Here is a 16,808-nt window from a genome sequence, read left to right on the forward strand (position 1 = left end):
ACTGAATGTGTATTTGTAGATGTTATATTTTAAAAATAGTTCTCCAATGCACGAAAAAGAAATCAATTCAGCGCAAGAAAAAGTTTGAGCACAAATAAATGAGAAGACATAAATGAAAAAAAAAAAAAAAAAGAATAAATAGAAAAGAAAGAATAAAAAGTTGCATTTGAACGTAAATGGCGTGACAGACTATGTTTCTTTTTATTTTTCACACAGTCACATAAACAATAGTGTCGAGGAAAGTTAAAATTTTTTAACTTTCAATCTTCTTTGACATGACAAATAAATCAACGCAAGAACACAGAGAATAGATTAGCTGAAAAGAAGACTATTCAGTGGGTACAAGTTTTTATTGAATCCAAAAACAAGCATATTTGTAAGGAAAAAAAAAAAAAAAAGCCGGACCGTTATAACAAGAAAATTTGACCATCATAATTCAATTAAATTTCACAAAATTTTAGCCTGTGGAATTCAACCAAAGAAGCTCTTTGAAATCTGACTTGAACCGAGCATTGAATAGGGTGATTGATATACCACCCTGGTTAGGCATAAGATGCGTGCCATTGGCAGGGGAGAAGTTGCAGAAGAAATGGAGCAACCGGGAAAGAGGAGGAAGACGGACTGCAAATTGAAGAGACGAGAATACGAAAGCTCTTCAATTGCCCTACTTGACAACACTGACACCGCCTTTCCTCTCTTACTGGCAACCCTCTGCAATAATGGAAACTGGCCCAACTCTCAATCTCTGGTTAAAAAATGCCTGAAAAAATTGCACGCCTCTCTTTTCTCAAAATCCCTAAATCGTTTTCTCTCTCCTGAACCAACTCTTTCCGTTTCAGTCTTCTCTTTGCTGCCCATCCTTCTCCGTTCACAGTATGTATTTCTTCTCTTATTCTCTCTACATACGTTATATATATACACATATTTGTTTTAATTGATCAAACAACAGTGTCTTGGACGGTGCAGGTGTCCTAAAATCGCGTGTTTGAGCGCAAAGATAGTGGGGGCTGCGTCACTATTATCTTTTGAAATAAATAAACAAATTGCTTCGGATGTTGAAATTGTGAAGGCTTTGATCTTGGCTGCTGTTAGTACCAGCAGAAGAGTTTCACTGGCTGCGTGTAATGCTCTTTTGGATTTGTCGGCTACTTCCATTGGAAGGCAGCAGTTATTGGAGTTCTCTGCACTACAGAGACTTATGTGAGTATGCTAAAAATGCTCTCTCTGTCTTTCTCTTTTGGCCTTATTTTCTGTTAAGGTTGTTCCTTATATGATTAGTCTGCTTGATTGTTGCATATTACACAGTTGTTGCATATTACACAGTTTCTAATATGCATTAGCCTTCGCGTATTTGCTGAGAAATTACGGCGAGGATGGCTGATTAAAAATTCTTTTGATCCGGAAAGGGAAAGGGGATCTGATGTTAATTTTGGTATTCCTAGTGTTCATGGACAAGGTTGTGAAAATTGTTAAATCATTAGATTTTATAAACTACAGCTCCACATGCCACCCATGCACATTCAAAACAAGTCAAGAAATTAAATGATGAAAAAAAAAAAAAATTTGTCTCATACAAACACACATCATAATTAAAAATACCACACAAACTGATCTCAGTAATATTTGCTCACTCACTCTAACCTAATAAAGTCCGTGACATCAAACATAATAGAAAGCACAACATCATAACACTCAGCAAACTTAAAATAAAAACTAGAAATGTTCATTAACTAACAACCCTCCATATCATCACCAACATCTGCATGATCATTGTTCTCATCACCACCACCAATGTTTTCATGGCCATTTAATCCTACATCAAAGTAATTATCTCCCAAATCCTCCACTTGTTCTAGTTCATCTTCAATCACTTTCAAATCCAAGTCATGAATTTCTCAATTGTCTTCTATTTCATGACTTCCTATATTTTTCATTTGCTATTTCATTTCCTCCTCTTTCACCCTTTTCATTTGTAGCACTTCTTGCTCCACTTTCAAGAGCACCTAAAGAATCATTATTTTGATGGTGAAATAAAATCTGTTTCTTCAGTTATCCTCTCATAATCAGGCTCTACTTCTTCAAAACAAACTGGCCTGTTATATCTTTTATCTTACCTCTCTTGTAACTTCAATTTATGCATTACAAAGACCAATCATTCATGTCCTTTTGGTGCAAATGGTTTCTTCTCTTCTGTGAACCTATAGAGGTGAACAAAAATAACAACAACTAAACTTTAATATCAAACTGGTTGGGGTCAGCTAAATGAATCATTTGCCTCCTTTTTACTGTGTTTATAGCTAAATCTGCACTGGTGCCAAGAAGTAGAAAATCGTTTGAGACAATCTCCCTCCATATAGTTTTAGGCCTAACTTATATCTTTTTAACACCTTCCATTGTCAAAGTATCTCACCTGCAAAGGTCTTTTTTTTTTTTTTTTTTTTTAATTTATTAAAAAAAAAAAAAAACTACATAAATATACTTATGTAATAAAGAAGATTTACTCATTCATCAACAAATGTCATAATGTTTATGTATTAGCATTTCAAATGCTCTCCAATTATGCATGAAACCAGAAGAACTACAAGTCTAACTCAATATTCGAATTGCAAATTTTTGAAAGTTAGGGCATTTATCCCCATAAGAATCCCATCACTTAGACAGAGATTTCTTGTGCCTAGCTACCTTTGCAGCTCGACAATTTAATACTCAATAAGCCTTTTGCATCCTTCAAAGATTCAATTTGCATACTATCTTGCATCTTTAAACTGGATTTGATACCATTCTTTGAATGCAATTATAGGGCTTGCATTGCACTTCTTTAAATTTTTATCCTCATATACTGTGTAACAAACCTATGTCAGACCTAACTCTCCCTCCCCCTGACCTAGTCACAGATGTAGACATGTTTTTTGAAAGGAAAAGTTATGATGTTGTCCTTATATTTTGCCAAAATGTACAAAAAATTGATAGAAGGATATAACAGTGTAACGGATGCAAAAGATAGGGATAAAACACTGTATGTTCTCAAAAATGCATGTATTTCAATTGCCTGTTATAATATTGTAATATTTTGTTGAATAATCAATCCTTACGATTAGTTCTTGGCATTACCATGAATCATATTTATTGGGAATGATTTAGCTGTCAAAAAGTTAAATATTTCCATTTCAAAATTTATAACTGAGAATTAACCACATTCTGACGTACTACTTCACAAGAAGTTGCATAACCAAACATTTAAAATTGAACTTGGCTAATAAGCATCTGATGAATGGATGAGAGGTGGAAATTGTAGGGGGGAAAAAACCAACATCCTGAAGACATTGTTGTTTTGCATCATTGAGCCATAGCAGGATTAGTATCTGTGATGTTTCTGTCCAGCTCACTGTTATTCTTCCTACTACAATGATCATCTCAAAATTTTTTTTTTCTCTTTTCAATCAATGCTCTGTATTAAAAAATAATGCTTATTATGAATTAGATGCTCATGAGGATAATATGTCTTGGGACATTTTTTTTTTTTTTGGTTTCCTACATACATGCTCCTCAAATCTCTGTCTTCCAATGTTTTTCTGGGTCCTCTTTCCCCTCCCTAGGCTCCTGGGTTTCTTTTTCATTTTATTTATAGTTTTGAACAACAATGCTAGTAATTGGGTATTATAACATCATGCCTAGACAAAAGAGGAACATAAATTCTTCCTAGTCCCTCTATCTCTCTGGGCATGCTTGAACAAAAAGTGACACCACAGAGGACAAGAAAAGTGTTGCTTGTGTCAGGATAGCATTTAAAGAAGATAGAAAAGTAGTATCACTTATTCATGCTAGTTTGATTGTGGGTACCAATCCAAAAGCTCAGAATTTGAAGCACAAAAATATTCAGAAACCCATGTAGCATTGCAATTATAATGCCCAGGCCATTTAATATCATTAAAGGAAATCAATAATTATCTCTATCTAACTGGGTCAAATCTTATCCTTCGTTGCAAAGGAAGTTTCATTCTATACATTTGCTTACCTACAAGAATACAAGAAGCAAAGCAGGATCATTGTGCCTTTATAAGGTGGTACATCTTCCATACTGAAAAATGATCAATATTCAATTGATTAGGTTAATGAAGTTAATGTGCATTACATGGAAGTTCTCTATAATGGAAAATGGCCCAACGCCTTGAGCTAAGCATGTAATTTCATTGAGGAATGTTTTCCACAGCATTTAGTTTTTCTGCACATTGTGTGCTGAAATTTCAAGTTCTTTTCAACATTTACACAATAACTTAAAATTTCTATAATAACTTAATGTCCATTAGAATTGGATTTCTTCAGGTTCCTGTATCTTCAATGTTGATTTCTTTGTACACTGAGGACAAGAAAAGCGTTGCTTGTGTCAGGATAGCATTTAAAGAAGATAGAAAAGTAGTATCACTTATTCATGCTGCAATATCTCTAATCAACAACTGCAATATTGAGCAAATAGGAAAAGTTCCAAGGAATCTGTCGGAAACATTCTTGGTATTTTTGAAAAAGCTTTGGGCAAATGTTCGTGATCAAATGTTACTTGGCAACCCTGTGATATCCGTTCCAAAGAGACACTTATTCATAAGCAATATCACGATTAACAATGTGGCGGAAAGCATTTTTAGGTTGTCTACTAGTATCAATCAATTTTCTACTTTGCCATCTCCATTGGTCAAAAGGAGGATTTTTGGTTGTAAGGAGGGTAGTTTTGAAACTTTCATGTTACGCCACTGGGAGGCATCACCCTTTATTCTGAAAAGGTCCCCAACATCTTTAACTGAGGATGATATTTTTAAGCCATTTACAGAATCTCTGAACTTTAGAGAACCATCTTGCACATTTCTTTCTCCTATGCTTCAGAGTTTCATTTCTTGTCCACCCATTGCTTCAGATGAATTAGACATCCTAAATTTCCTCGAGGAGGTGAAAGCTGAATTGGGTTGCCCTATAATCTATCAGCAGGACATACGGGTACTCAGGACAGAGAATCAATCAAGAAGGGAAGTTCATTTCTTTCAGGAGAGTTTTGACCCACATCCCCATTTTTTCTCTATTGATGATATTAAGAAATGTGAAGAAGCATACAAAGAGGGTTATACAATTGCATTGCGGGGCATGGAGTTTCGCGTTGTGAGTATTGCAGCTGTGGTAGACGTCTTAGCATCTTTGTTTGGTCAACCATCTGTTGGTGCAAATATGTATTTGACTCCTCCTAATTCTCAGGGATTGGCTCGTCACTGTGATGACCATTGTGTTTTTGTATACCAACTCTTTGGAAGTAAGCAATGGAAAATATTTTCCCAACCAAATCCACAGCTGCCTCGCTTGTATGATCCTCTTGATATTCAACCTTATTCAGATGCGGAGAGTTTGTTGTCTGATTGCAGAAGGATCCTTCTAAATGAAGGTGACGTTTTATATGTTCCAAGAGGTTTTAGTCATGAGGCATCTACAGATGATTCTGGGTCCGGTGAACTTGCAAGATTTTCCCTACATATCACGTTTGGAATTGAAGTGGAAGCTCCTTTTGAGTAAGTAAAAGCTTACTTGTTTTTCTTCCTAACTTTATTTCTTTTAGAGATTCCTTCCTTCATTTCTTTTAGAGTTTTTCTTCATTATATTAAATTTTAATGGCCATTTTGGGTCATAAAAGATTATGTCCCTGCTAAATCTCTAAATTCTGACATCAGGAGGACCACAAAAATAGTGGGATATTTGTGAATCTTTGATCGCCAAAAGAATTCCAATAATTTAACACTTCATCTTCACCTTTAGTGAACTGTGCATAAGACCACTCAAATTGAATATTGATTAGGCTTCTGATTTTATTGGTCGATTGACCATAGCTAACCATATCGAGGTACATTGAACCCAGTACTTACTTTTCAGTGAGATTTTTCTAGGGTTATTGATCCCAATGAGATGGCTAATTGTTAGCAAACCTCTGCAAGTTTATCAAGCTGTTCTTGTATGGTGTCGCTCATAACTATTGGCTTTGATACCAATTTGTTATGGTCCTGGGTTAAGGATCTAGTTATGGGTCTGTCGGTAAAGGGTATGGGTGGTGTTTGAGTGGACTGGTTGGGGTTTTTCTTTTTACGACCTATGTTGACTGTTGGTTCAGGCTCTAAGGAGGGAACCTGAGTACCTCTTGAGACTAAAGTGCTCAAAGACTGATCGATTTTTGGAGGCTACCTCTTTCATTGATTGTTATTGTTTAAATACATGAGTGGAGGAGTAACTACCTCCTGATTCAAAGGAGCAGTACTTTAAAGTGGAGGAAAACCCTCCATACTGGAAACAAACTTAGATGAAAAGAAAGTGGAGGACACCCTCCTACAAAACAGGAATCACAACTAAAAAGGGAAATAACTGAATGCATGAAAATCTGGAAAACATGAATGAGTCAAACCCTAAACGTGACAGTTAGTCTATGAGTTCAATATCTGGCCATTCTGGATCAACGCACTAAAGCGGGGCAACTCGAAGTTTTGGTCCATTGGCATAATTCATCTCCAGCTGATGCTTCATGGGAGAATGCTAAAGACTTTCATTACTGATATCCTGAATTTATGCTTGAGGACAAGCGCCCTTTGGGGGCGGGGAGTAATATTAGCGAACCTCTGCAAGTTTACAAGTGCTACACTCATGGACTCAAGAGTAAATTGCCACATATTGGACTCATAGACTAACTGTCACGTTTGGGGTTTGAGTCATTCATGTTTTCTAGATTTTCATGCATTCAGTTATTTCCCTTTTTAGTTGTGATTCCTATTTTGTAGGAGGGTGTCCTCCCCTTTCTTTCATCTAAGTTTGTTTCCAGTTAGCAGGAGGCTGTTCCTCCATTTTGAAGTATTGCTCCTTTGACTCAGGAGTAGTTACTCCACTCATTTATTTAAACAATAACAATCAATGAAAGAGGCAGCTTCCAAAAATCAATCAGTCTTTGAGCACTTTAGTCTCAAGAGGTACTCAGGTTCCCTCCTTAGAGCCTGATCCAACACTCAACATATGTCGTAAAAAGAAAAACCCCAACCAGTCCACTCAAACACCACCCATACCCTTTATTGACCGACCCTTAACTAGATCCTTAAACCAGGACCATAACACTAACAATCTTATTTATCTAGTGGACAAATAAATTACTGTGTTTGGCTGTTTAATCAATGGAATTTGGCCCCATAATATGTGAAATGACCTATAATCTGCCGCCTTTATTCTAAAGTTACATGGCTTCTTTGTAATTTTAAACTCAACTTTTTTCTTTTTTCTGTTATGATTGAAGTAAATATTAGAAGAATTTAGAACATCAAAATCTTTTGAAATCATGTTTTCCCAAGTTTTCCAATTGTTCAAATTGTCCAGGAAGCACGGATGATTCCCTGGGTTTGCCATGCTGGTGTACCTGGCACATCGGACATAGGGACATGGGGACAGGTGTCCAACCTGCCGTGCCCTTTTACAAATTTGTTTGGAGGGAAACACCAAGGAAGTGTCCTGACACAAAGGAAAATATTTTGGGCTAAAATTATGATTCTAATAATTAAAAATAGGGCTAGACTAGTAAGTCCTTCAGTCCAAAATTAGTACTTTTACTATTAATTTTTTGAAAAAGACCAAAATATATTTGCGCTGTTTCATGTTAAAAGAAAAAATTAATTTTTTTAATAATGTGAGTAATTATTAAAATAATAAGCACCCATACCTCTTTTGTTGAGAAGATGAGGTTATTCTTGTCAGTTTACATATATATAGGGGGCATTTTGTTTTTTCATTAAAAATTACCAACAAAAGTGTAAAACTTGGATGGTAGGACCAAGGTGTTAGACATTTTAAACCACAGGACACTTTCATGTAATTTTTAAACGATGTGGACTAAGAAGTTGATTTTATCAAATCACAAGGACGAAATAGTAATTCTCCCTATAATAACTTTTTTTTTAATTTTTTTTATTTTACGTGTGCTGCTGTGTCGTGTCCTATATTTTGGAAATTTGCTGTGTAGTTGTGTTGATGTGTCCGTGTCTTTGTCTATGCTTCTTAGCACATCGGTATTTTTTTTTTTTTTTTTTTAACAAATACATTCCTGTAATTCTCAGGTTTTTGTAATGCCCACAATTTTATATGTGCATTTAAGTTTCAGTGATATAGTAATGATATGGTGGTTTTTGTCTGTTGAAAATTGTATTCTTTCCTTTATGATCATCAATTCTGTCCGTGGCCCTCATTCAACTCTTTGTGGTTTTTTCTTGTTGTCTTTCCAATTCTGTCTTCATTGTTTTTAGTTATAATTTTGCTTTAACTTATTAAGTAATAATCAGCTATATAAATGTTTACCGTTGTGTCAAATTCATCTCAATGTTTTCATTACGCGATTTGGATGTCCATAATATAGATTTGAAACTCTTCCTATTGATTGTAGCTAAAGCTATTTCTCAAAATCACATGCCTACTGGGCCATACTTTGGGCAAAATTTTGTAATGAAGGCATCATATCTGTGGGAGATGGAGACATGATTTGAAGCCAATGTCTCTGAAAAAGCTAAATAATTGGGTATGCTTTTAAAATATTTGAGATCTGTTTGGCATTTCAGTTCCACCTTTTTTTAATATTTTAATTTTCAAATTTTTGGAGGACTGGATATGAAACTGCCTTTCGGCATGCTTTTGGAAAATCAACAAATAGCTGAAAAGCAAGTCAAACCTGCTTTGTTTGAAATGGAAAAATGAATTGCAAAAGCATCTTGCACCATGATTCATGAGTCACAAAAGGCCAATAAGTTTTGTATCATCTAAATTATAATGGTTGGCACTATTGTCGTCATAAGAATTTTTATTTTATTTTAATAATTGATATGTCATGATTCTCTATGTGATTATCATTTAGGAGAACTTTATTTGCTCATATCGAGCTCAGATTTATATTTTTCAATGAAGATTTTCTTGCTATTATGTGTTATCCTCAGAAATACTGAAATTAGTGCACTTGAAATTCATTGCAATTTAACTTGATATGTATGCTGTTCTTGATAAACCTGCAGTTTATTAATTTTATTCTGACTCAAAGGACTATGTTATGAAAGTTCCTCAACTTACATGTTAAAACTGAAAATCAGCTGATGCGATTAAGCTATCCTTTTCTTTTTTTCCTTTTTGGGGAAGCGGGAAACCTGGGTAAATTTTGAATTTACATCTAGTAATTAGTATTTTCTTATGAACTCATTGTTATGTTTTGCTGGAGTACAGGTGGACAGGGTTTGTACATGTTGCCCTATATCATTGGAACCAAACAAAAAAACAGCCAGATCATGCTTTGGTTGAGCCATTTTCCGAACTTTTAAAAGACATTGCCGTGCTTCTGTTGCATGCTGTGATTGAACTAATTGCTGCTTCTGATCCTACCTTCAGGAAGGCTTGCTTGGTTGGTGCACTCCCTTTACCATTGGATGGGGAGGACTGGCTCTATTTTAACCAAAAAACTGTTTTCAACTATCTGATCAATAAAATTAGCATGAAATCCAGGTTCTTGGAAGCTCTTAGTATTGTGGAAGTGGCTATTGAAAAAAAGGATGATTTTCAGTGGATGAAGTGGCTTCAGCTTCTTAATAAGGAGAAAGAAACCATTCAAGGACATGGCTGTACTATGTCTTTTGCAGAAATAGAAAACTCGTACACGATATGTTCTCAGCACCATGATCTGGCAGAAACTGCATTTATGCATATTAAAACTAGGTTCTGTGAGGAGGCATCATTCGAGGATGCAATTGATAGCTATAGAATTATATTTGAGAAGTATAAGAAGGCAAGAAAACAATATCTCAATGGAATGCTTTCACTGCATTGTAATTGATTCACTTGCTTCATTTGTATCATAGTCTTCCAAGGTTAACGGTGGATGGGCGGAGCAGATCTTTTTCTGCAGGCTGACATCTATTTCCATTTCTCGTTTGAAGCGCTTGGTTAGAAGAAGCCATCTCTAACTGTTGATATTCACGTTCATTGAGCCATTGGTAATGCAACAAATTACTTTCTGATTTCTCCCTTTGTTTCTCTGGTTGTGTTCTTGCTTGTATGCATATATGATATGATTTACCCGAAGGTGAAAATGGGATAAGTCATTTGTGAGCTGTTTGAAGCTTTAGAAAATGGCTTTTTCAAGTTTGTTCAACAAGCGTAATGAGCTAAGCTCGTGCTTGTTTGTTGAGTTAATTTAATAAATGAGCTGAGCTTGAATTTTAGAATTCATGAGCCAGCTCAATAATGGGGCTTGAATATAGGGCTGAGCATATTTTGGGTTGAAATGGTCAAACTAATTGAACTGAACCGTTTTGATTTCATTCAGTCAGTTTTTTCATAAAGTTCAGTTTCCATTTTAAATTGATGAATCAAAATTTCCTTTGGTTTGGTCTCGATTTCATGAAGCTAAAGAATGGCTTAAAACCAAATTGACTTGAAAAGGAAATTCAAACTAATCAAACTGATTGAACCAAGCTGGTTTGGTTCTAGCCTTACTTCAGTTTGAGTTGATTTTAATTCTAAAGTTTGAGTTTATTTCAATCAATCTAATTTTGCATGTCCATATTGCAACCTGATTAGCAAGTTAGCTCAATGATGATCAATGAGCTTATAAAATAGCTTGAGCCGAATTTAAGCTCATAAACAAGTAGCTTTTTTTTTTTTTTTTTTTTTTTTTTTTTTTTTTTTTTGACTGGCTTGAGCATGAATATATGATTAACAAGCTTAATTTGAACTCATTGGAATTTGGCTACATTTATCTTCTCATGGTTGAGACTAACGTTATTGTGAAAGATGTACATGTATATCACACAATAATGGAGTCGTAAAATAAAAGCTTTGTTAACAAGAGTAATCGAAACGACTTTATCCACCATTAAACATGTGTTTCATTGGATCCATATGGGACTACAATTTAGGGTGTGGTGGGATGTTTTGGGGTGGGAATTGGATGAGTTGTGACACCATGGTAGTCAATTTGGTAAACATGCTCTAAATCCTTGTTTTTAGGCTCATTTCCTCTGAAATGTTCTTCGATTCTCATTTGCTTCTTGTCTTGGTCCAGATCCTGCATTTTACACATCAATACTCAAATGGAGAAGCTAGACCTGCAAATCAATTATGAAATGTGGACGCCAATTTACCTACAAAATGTATCTATGTTACATGGTAAGGTATCGCTAGGTTAGATACGGCAGTTTTCAATTTTTATACTATTTTATTTTCTCAACTTTTTAACTTTATTTTTTATTTTTGGTAAATCAAGTGTTTCAATTTGAACATATATAAATTTTCTTTCAACCAAATGCATATGGCTAGAATATTTTATTAAAAAATGTAAAAAATGAATAATTTCAACCAAATCCATTCTTTTTTTTTTCTTTGTATCTAACATTCTATTATTTTCTTTACATGATCTCTAAAATTTTCCTAAACAAAGAAATAGAACTATTAATGGTATACTCGGTTCATTCTGAATTGAGAATGAAATTCAATTCTGGATTAAGATTTCATATTTTGGTTTGGTGCATGATATATATATATATATATATATATATAAAATTTAGATCACTCTAATTTATATATTTTAATTTAACTAATAAATTCCATTGAATTATTAAAATTAGGTTTAAGAATATAATTTTTTTAGCTTAGACGTCTAATTTCATACTTTAATTCTAAGATAAAACGAAAAAGCTCTAGGATGAGAAATATATGAACTAAAAAAAAAAAAATCCACATCTAATTTAGAAAAAAAAAATGATATTTTCAAAAACTAAAAAAAAAAACATTGATCAAATTTGACACCAACATTTATAAATATGGCTATTCTATTTCACAGAAGATGAGTATTAAGTTGCTTTGGCTGACATGGATTAAATAAAAGGAACTTTTCTAAGTAACTCTAAAGGAAACTGACCTTGTTTTGGTAGTGTCCATTTCGATGGAGAGGTAGTGACATCCTCTGTTGCTCTGTCATGGATCTTCTTCCTGTGAGAAATATAATGGAGGGAGCAGAAAAGGAAAAGAAATAAAAATCAAGAGCAATGAGATAGAGCAAAACGAGAAGCAGAAATTTCATAGTAAAGGATTTTACTTGACTATTTCTTTCTTAAGGATAAAATAGAGGCTGTGTAGCAACGAATAATTATAGAGAGAGAGAGAGAGAGAGAGAGAGTCTCCTCAATTATTGCTAATGATCGAGAAACATGTCTGAGCCCATGTCTATAATTTTGTTGCTTATTAGACTGAGGGAGACAACTCATGTCAAATACCATGCCATGGTCGTTCAAACTTCCTATCTATCAGTATTTAACAGTGACATTGTTGTAAATCGTATAGATTTGAAAGCTTATAAAGATTGCTACACAAAGACTGTCATTGAAATACAAATGAAAATAAAATTCTTCTTTCCCTAAACTATATTTACATATTTTCTTTTAGTTTATGATACATTATCAACTTGATTTTGTTTTACTACTTTTAACTCGACCAATTCACTTTAAAATAAATTACTTTATGGTTTCTAATAATTAGAACATCTACAATGCAACTATGTATTTCTATAAGTTGCTCGCTACATCTGAAAAATTGAAAATTAAAAACAAAAATCTCCAATTGTCACGATCTGAAACTGTGGGATGGCTGACACTTGGGCCCATGGAAGTTTAAGGCTTCCGAAACTCGTAATAAGCCTAAACCTCATAGTTCGATCACACCAAACATATCCTAAGAATAGTAAGTCCGTATTATTTTATATATATGAGTCTTGTAATCATATTATTGTGAATACTCAAATTTTGACCTTGCTACAGTAAATTTGACTATTTTACAGTAACTTTGACTTTTCTACAGTGTCAATGCCGGACTGCAAACAGTCCGGCCGGATCGAAGGCCATTTTGGATAGTTCACCGAAAATATGTCAATATGGTACTTGAAACGTCCGGAATTTCACGAGGATCGCAGAACCGGTCCCGGAATGATTTTTGGAGGTCGAAAACTCCCAAAAAAGCTCCCGGAGCGAGACATGGTGGCCACCACCAGCTACGGCGGCGCCGGCCGCCGGCTACGGCGGCTCCGGCCGCAGCTGCCGCCCAGCACTGCCTGGGCGGCAGCAGCCGCCCAGCATGGGCGGCACCTGCCGCCCCACCGACTGGGCGGCACCTGCCGCCCAGCCTCTTGGGCGGCACCTGCCGCCGAGCCAGGCGGCACCTGCCGCCCTGGACCCAAAAATGGCCTATAAATAGACCATTTTCAGCCTATTTTTGACACCCCTGTCTGTGTTGACGGACGAATCCTTCTCCCTCTCACGCTCCTTGCGTTTTCTTTACTGCTTTTTGCATTTAATTTAATTTTTATTGCATTTTTATTGTGATATTTGGACATTAAAATTAAACAAATTAAAATTAATTAATATTTCCTAAGCGAGGAGCTTAATCTGGAGTTAAGAAGCGGTCGTCGATTAAATCAGGTATGTAAACAAAACTCTGCCTATTTAATTTTAGCACTTCATGCATATTTCTCTTCTACTCTTAATAATTCTACAATCGCATAAATGCATTCACGTCATCATTTAGACAAATAAACTGTCTTAATTAAACACGATTAAGCTTAAATGTCCGGTTAATTAATAACTGTGGTATTAAAGCCTTAAATCCGATAATATTGGTTAAAAGAGCCTAGTTAATTAATAACTACGGTTCAATTGCCTTATTTCGAACAAATCCGGCTTAAGCCCAATTAATCAATAATTGTGGCTAAAAGCCTTAATCAATCACGTTTCGACAATAAATTGTGATTAAGCTCGAACGCCCGATTAATTGATAATCGTGGCATTAAAGCCTAAATCGCACATTTTGGCAAACTAATTGCCCAAAAATTCACATTTTGGCCAAAGGCCTTAAAATCAACCATTTTAGCGACAAATCGCTTAAATTAATCAATCTTTTGGCCAAAGGCCTTAAAATCAACCATTTTAGCGACAAATCGCTTAAATTAATCAATCTTTTGGCCAAAGGCCTTAAAATCAACCATTTTGGCGAAAATCGCCTAAAATCAACATTTTTGGCAACAATTGCCTAAATCAAATCATTTTGGCTAAAAGCCATTAAAATCAACATTTTTGGCAAAATGCCTAAACAAAATGCACAAAGCATACACACTTATGCACAAAGCATACACACTCATGCACAAAGCATACACACTCATGCACAAAGCATACACACTTATGCACAAAGCATACACACTCATGCACAAAGCATACACACTCATGCACAAAGCATACACACTTATGCACAAAGCATACACACAAAATGCACAAAGCATACACACACTCATGCACAAAGCATACACACAAAATGCACAAAGCATATACACACTCATGCACAAAGTATACACACTCATGCATTAAGCATACCCCTTCAAAGCCCTTCAAAGAAGGCCTATTGAACTACGTTGACTTTGATCTTCCATTCAAACGGAAGTACGTAGGCACGTTCGGGATTTAACCCCGAGCGGCAAGTCGAAATCACTCAAACATTTCATTAATCCATCATTCACCTTGCAAAGCATTCATTCATCGGTTAGTTCATCAGCATGACATAGTCTCGGGATCCATCTCGGGTTCGTAGATTGTGCCTTAATCATTGGGATAATTAATCTAGTAACTAGGTTAATTAAAAATGGAGTCACTTAGGGTTTTTTCCTAGTTTACCCTAAAATAATTAAACAAGGTGGCGACTCACACACATTACGTGTATTTCTTCTCATTCATCATATGCATCACATGCTTATGACATTTGGGGAAGGGGTTCACAATTATATCTTGGCCCAATTCCAACATCTCGAGTAATTCATAGTTCGAGCCTAAATATAATACACATTTTTCATAATAAGGGCTAACTGGTTCATATATTCACTTAAATAAATAATTAAGACATTCACAAGTTCATTGGTTAGCATGCTCCTAATAATACATATTGAGAGTAATGTCGTTCCTACAAATGCAGTGTTCAATAATAATATGTAGTTAAATTCTTATACATAAAACTGCATTGTTTAAATCGTAACAAAAATTAAAAATTACATTTCTAGCCCTGCGATGAAGGATGCAGAGATTACCTAGAGCAATGGAGAATCTACTTCCTAGAAAAATTTAAACAAAAGATAAGTGAGTTTTGCAACTCAGTGAATAATAATAAATAATGCACAACACAAACATTCACGCAACAATGCTTCCTAAAATACTAAAATGAACACACATTAGTCAAGCACATGGTACAACACCAATACCCTCATATAGATATGTCTTCACATAATCAAACAAGTAGAGATTGATCAGTGACGTCACCGAAACCCCTGATGAATCGTCTTCACACATGGCCCGTACTCTCAAGAAGTGTGCACTAAGGAGTTGATCCCCAATACATGGCCGACCGATCCAATCCTCACTTGACCAGCGCTTGCATTATTTTTCATTCTCTCTGTTTTTTTTTTTTTTTTATTACTAACACAAGACCACCCTGTGGTTTTTCTATATCATTCATACATATATGCACAGAAGGGCGCCGATCCCCCTTTCATGGCCGACGGTATCGCAAATCACCCTCATAAATCCGTGGTGACCATTTCATTCCAATTCCACACAACCAAAGCACAATAATATCACAACACAAATAATCAAACAATTCATTCAATATAGTGCACCAAAACAAAAATTAATATGCAAACATAAATATAACTATGATGTAAATAAATATATAAATATTAATCATGTATTAATAATAATATAATAATATAAAAATAAATGCTAGAGTTATCAAATATTAATCATGTATTAATAATAATATAATAATATAAAAATAAATGCTAGAGTTATCATTCATATATTTCATTATAAAATAAATAATATATGCATGCAAATGATGGTATGCATTATTTATTATTACTCAGAGTGATAAAGGAGGGAAGAAGTGGTGATTCATCTCATCCTAATTCTACACAAACAAAGCACAATAATATCACAACACAAATACTCAAACAATTCATTCAGTATAATGCACCATAATAAAAATTAATTTACAAACATAAATATAACTATGATATAAATAAATATATAAATATAATCATATATTAATAATAACATAATAATATAAAATAATTGCTAGAGTTATCATTCATACATTTTTTTATAAAATAAATAATATATGCATGCAAATGATGGTATGCATTATTTATTATTACTCACAGTGATAAAGGACGGAAGAAGTGGTGACCCATTTCATCCCAATTCCACACAAACAGAGTACAACAATATCACAGTACAAATAATCAAACAATTCATTCAGTATAGTGCATCAAAACAAAAATTAATTTGAAAACATAAATATAACTATGAGTAAATAAATATATAAATACAATCATATATTAATAATAACATAATAATATAAACATAAATGCTAGAGTTATCATTCATATATTTCTTTATAAAGTAAATAATATATGCATGCAAATGGTGGTATGAGATTATTTATTATTACTCACAGTGATAAAGGAGGGAGAAGTGCTGATTTGGATTTTAACTTATAGGAGCAGTAGATAAACTCGGACGATCTAAAAAATTTAAGAATGCAAAGGAAGGAACTGAATAGACAAGGACTAATTTAAATAAAGAATTCAAGAATTAATCTAATAAATTATCTACATATCTAATTGCTATAACTAGTCTAAATTCTATCGAAACTTCAGTAGCACCTCCCTTAAAAATAGGACTGTCTAC

At 34.4% G+C, this 16,808-nt stretch overlaps 2 protein-coding genes across 3 annotated transcripts; one reads left to right on the forward strand and one right to left on the reverse strand.

Moving 5' to 3' along the window:
- The first annotated feature begins 319 nt into the window (after positions 1-319).
- On the forward strand, positions 320-9,887 carry LOC149494215 (uncharacterized). Of its 2 annotated transcripts, XM_089724934.1 has the most exons (5): positions 320-873; positions 967-1,200; positions 4,308-5,145; positions 5,239-5,546; positions 9,262-9,887. In XM_089724934.1, the coding sequence occupies exons 1-5, from the start codon at positions 554-556 to the stop codon at positions 9,863-9,865; spliced, it is 2,304 nt and encodes a 767-aa protein (XP_089581060.1). In that variant the 5' UTR covers positions 320-553; the 3' UTR covers positions 9,866-9,887. The 2 variants fall into 2 exon arrangements, with proteins under 2 accessions (XP_089581060.1, XP_089581058.1); XM_089724932.1 differs by having other exon boundaries at positions 321-873; positions 4,308-5,546.
- Positions 9,888-10,848: 961 nt separating this feature from the next.
- On the reverse strand, positions 10,849-12,121 carry LOC149494216 (uncharacterized). Its single transcript, XM_089724935.1, has 2 exons — positions 11,951-12,121; positions 10,849-11,098 (listed from the first exon to the last, which is right to left on the reverse strand). The coding sequence occupies exons 1-2, from the start codon at positions 12,110-12,112 to the stop codon at positions 10,946-10,948; spliced, it is 315 nt and encodes a 104-aa protein (XP_089581061.1). The 5' UTR covers positions 12,113-12,121; the 3' UTR covers positions 10,849-10,945.
- Between the last annotated feature and the right edge of the window lie 4,687 nt (positions 12,122-16,808).

Source organism: Jatropha curcas, chromosome 8 (genome assembly GCF_041381405.1).
Source record: "Jatropha curcas cultivar XTBG-Jc1 chromosome 8, XTBG_Jcur_1.0, whole genome shotgun sequence".
NCBI lineage: Eukaryota > Viridiplantae > Streptophyta > Magnoliopsida > Malpighiales > Euphorbiaceae > Jatropha > Jatropha curcas.

What these genes read in the sequence shown, in the direction of transcription:
- LOC149494215 (XM_089724932.1), top strand. Translation starts at nt 554, where the DNA reads ATGCGTGCCATTGGCAGGGGAGAAGTTGCAGAAGAAATGGAGCAACCG. An exon ending in TCTGCACTACAGAGACTTAT is followed by an intron (nt 1,201 to 4,307) that starts GTGAGTATGCTA and finishes AATGTCCATTAG; the next exon opens with AATTGGATTTCTTCAGGTTC. An exon ending in GAAGTGGAAGCTCCTTTTGA is followed by an intron (nt 5,547 to 9,261) that starts GTAAGTAAAAGC and finishes GCTGGAGTACAG; the next exon opens with GTGGACAGGGTTTGTACATG.
- LOC149494216 (XM_089724935.1), bottom strand. Translation starts at nt 12,112, where the DNA reads ATGAAATTTCTGCTTCTCGTTTTGCTCTATCTCATTGCTCTTGATTTT. An exon ending in ATGGACACTACCAAAACAAG is followed by an intron (nt 11,099 to 11,950) that starts GTCAGTTTCCTT and finishes TGTAAAATGCAG; the next exon opens with GATCTGGACCAAGACAAGAA.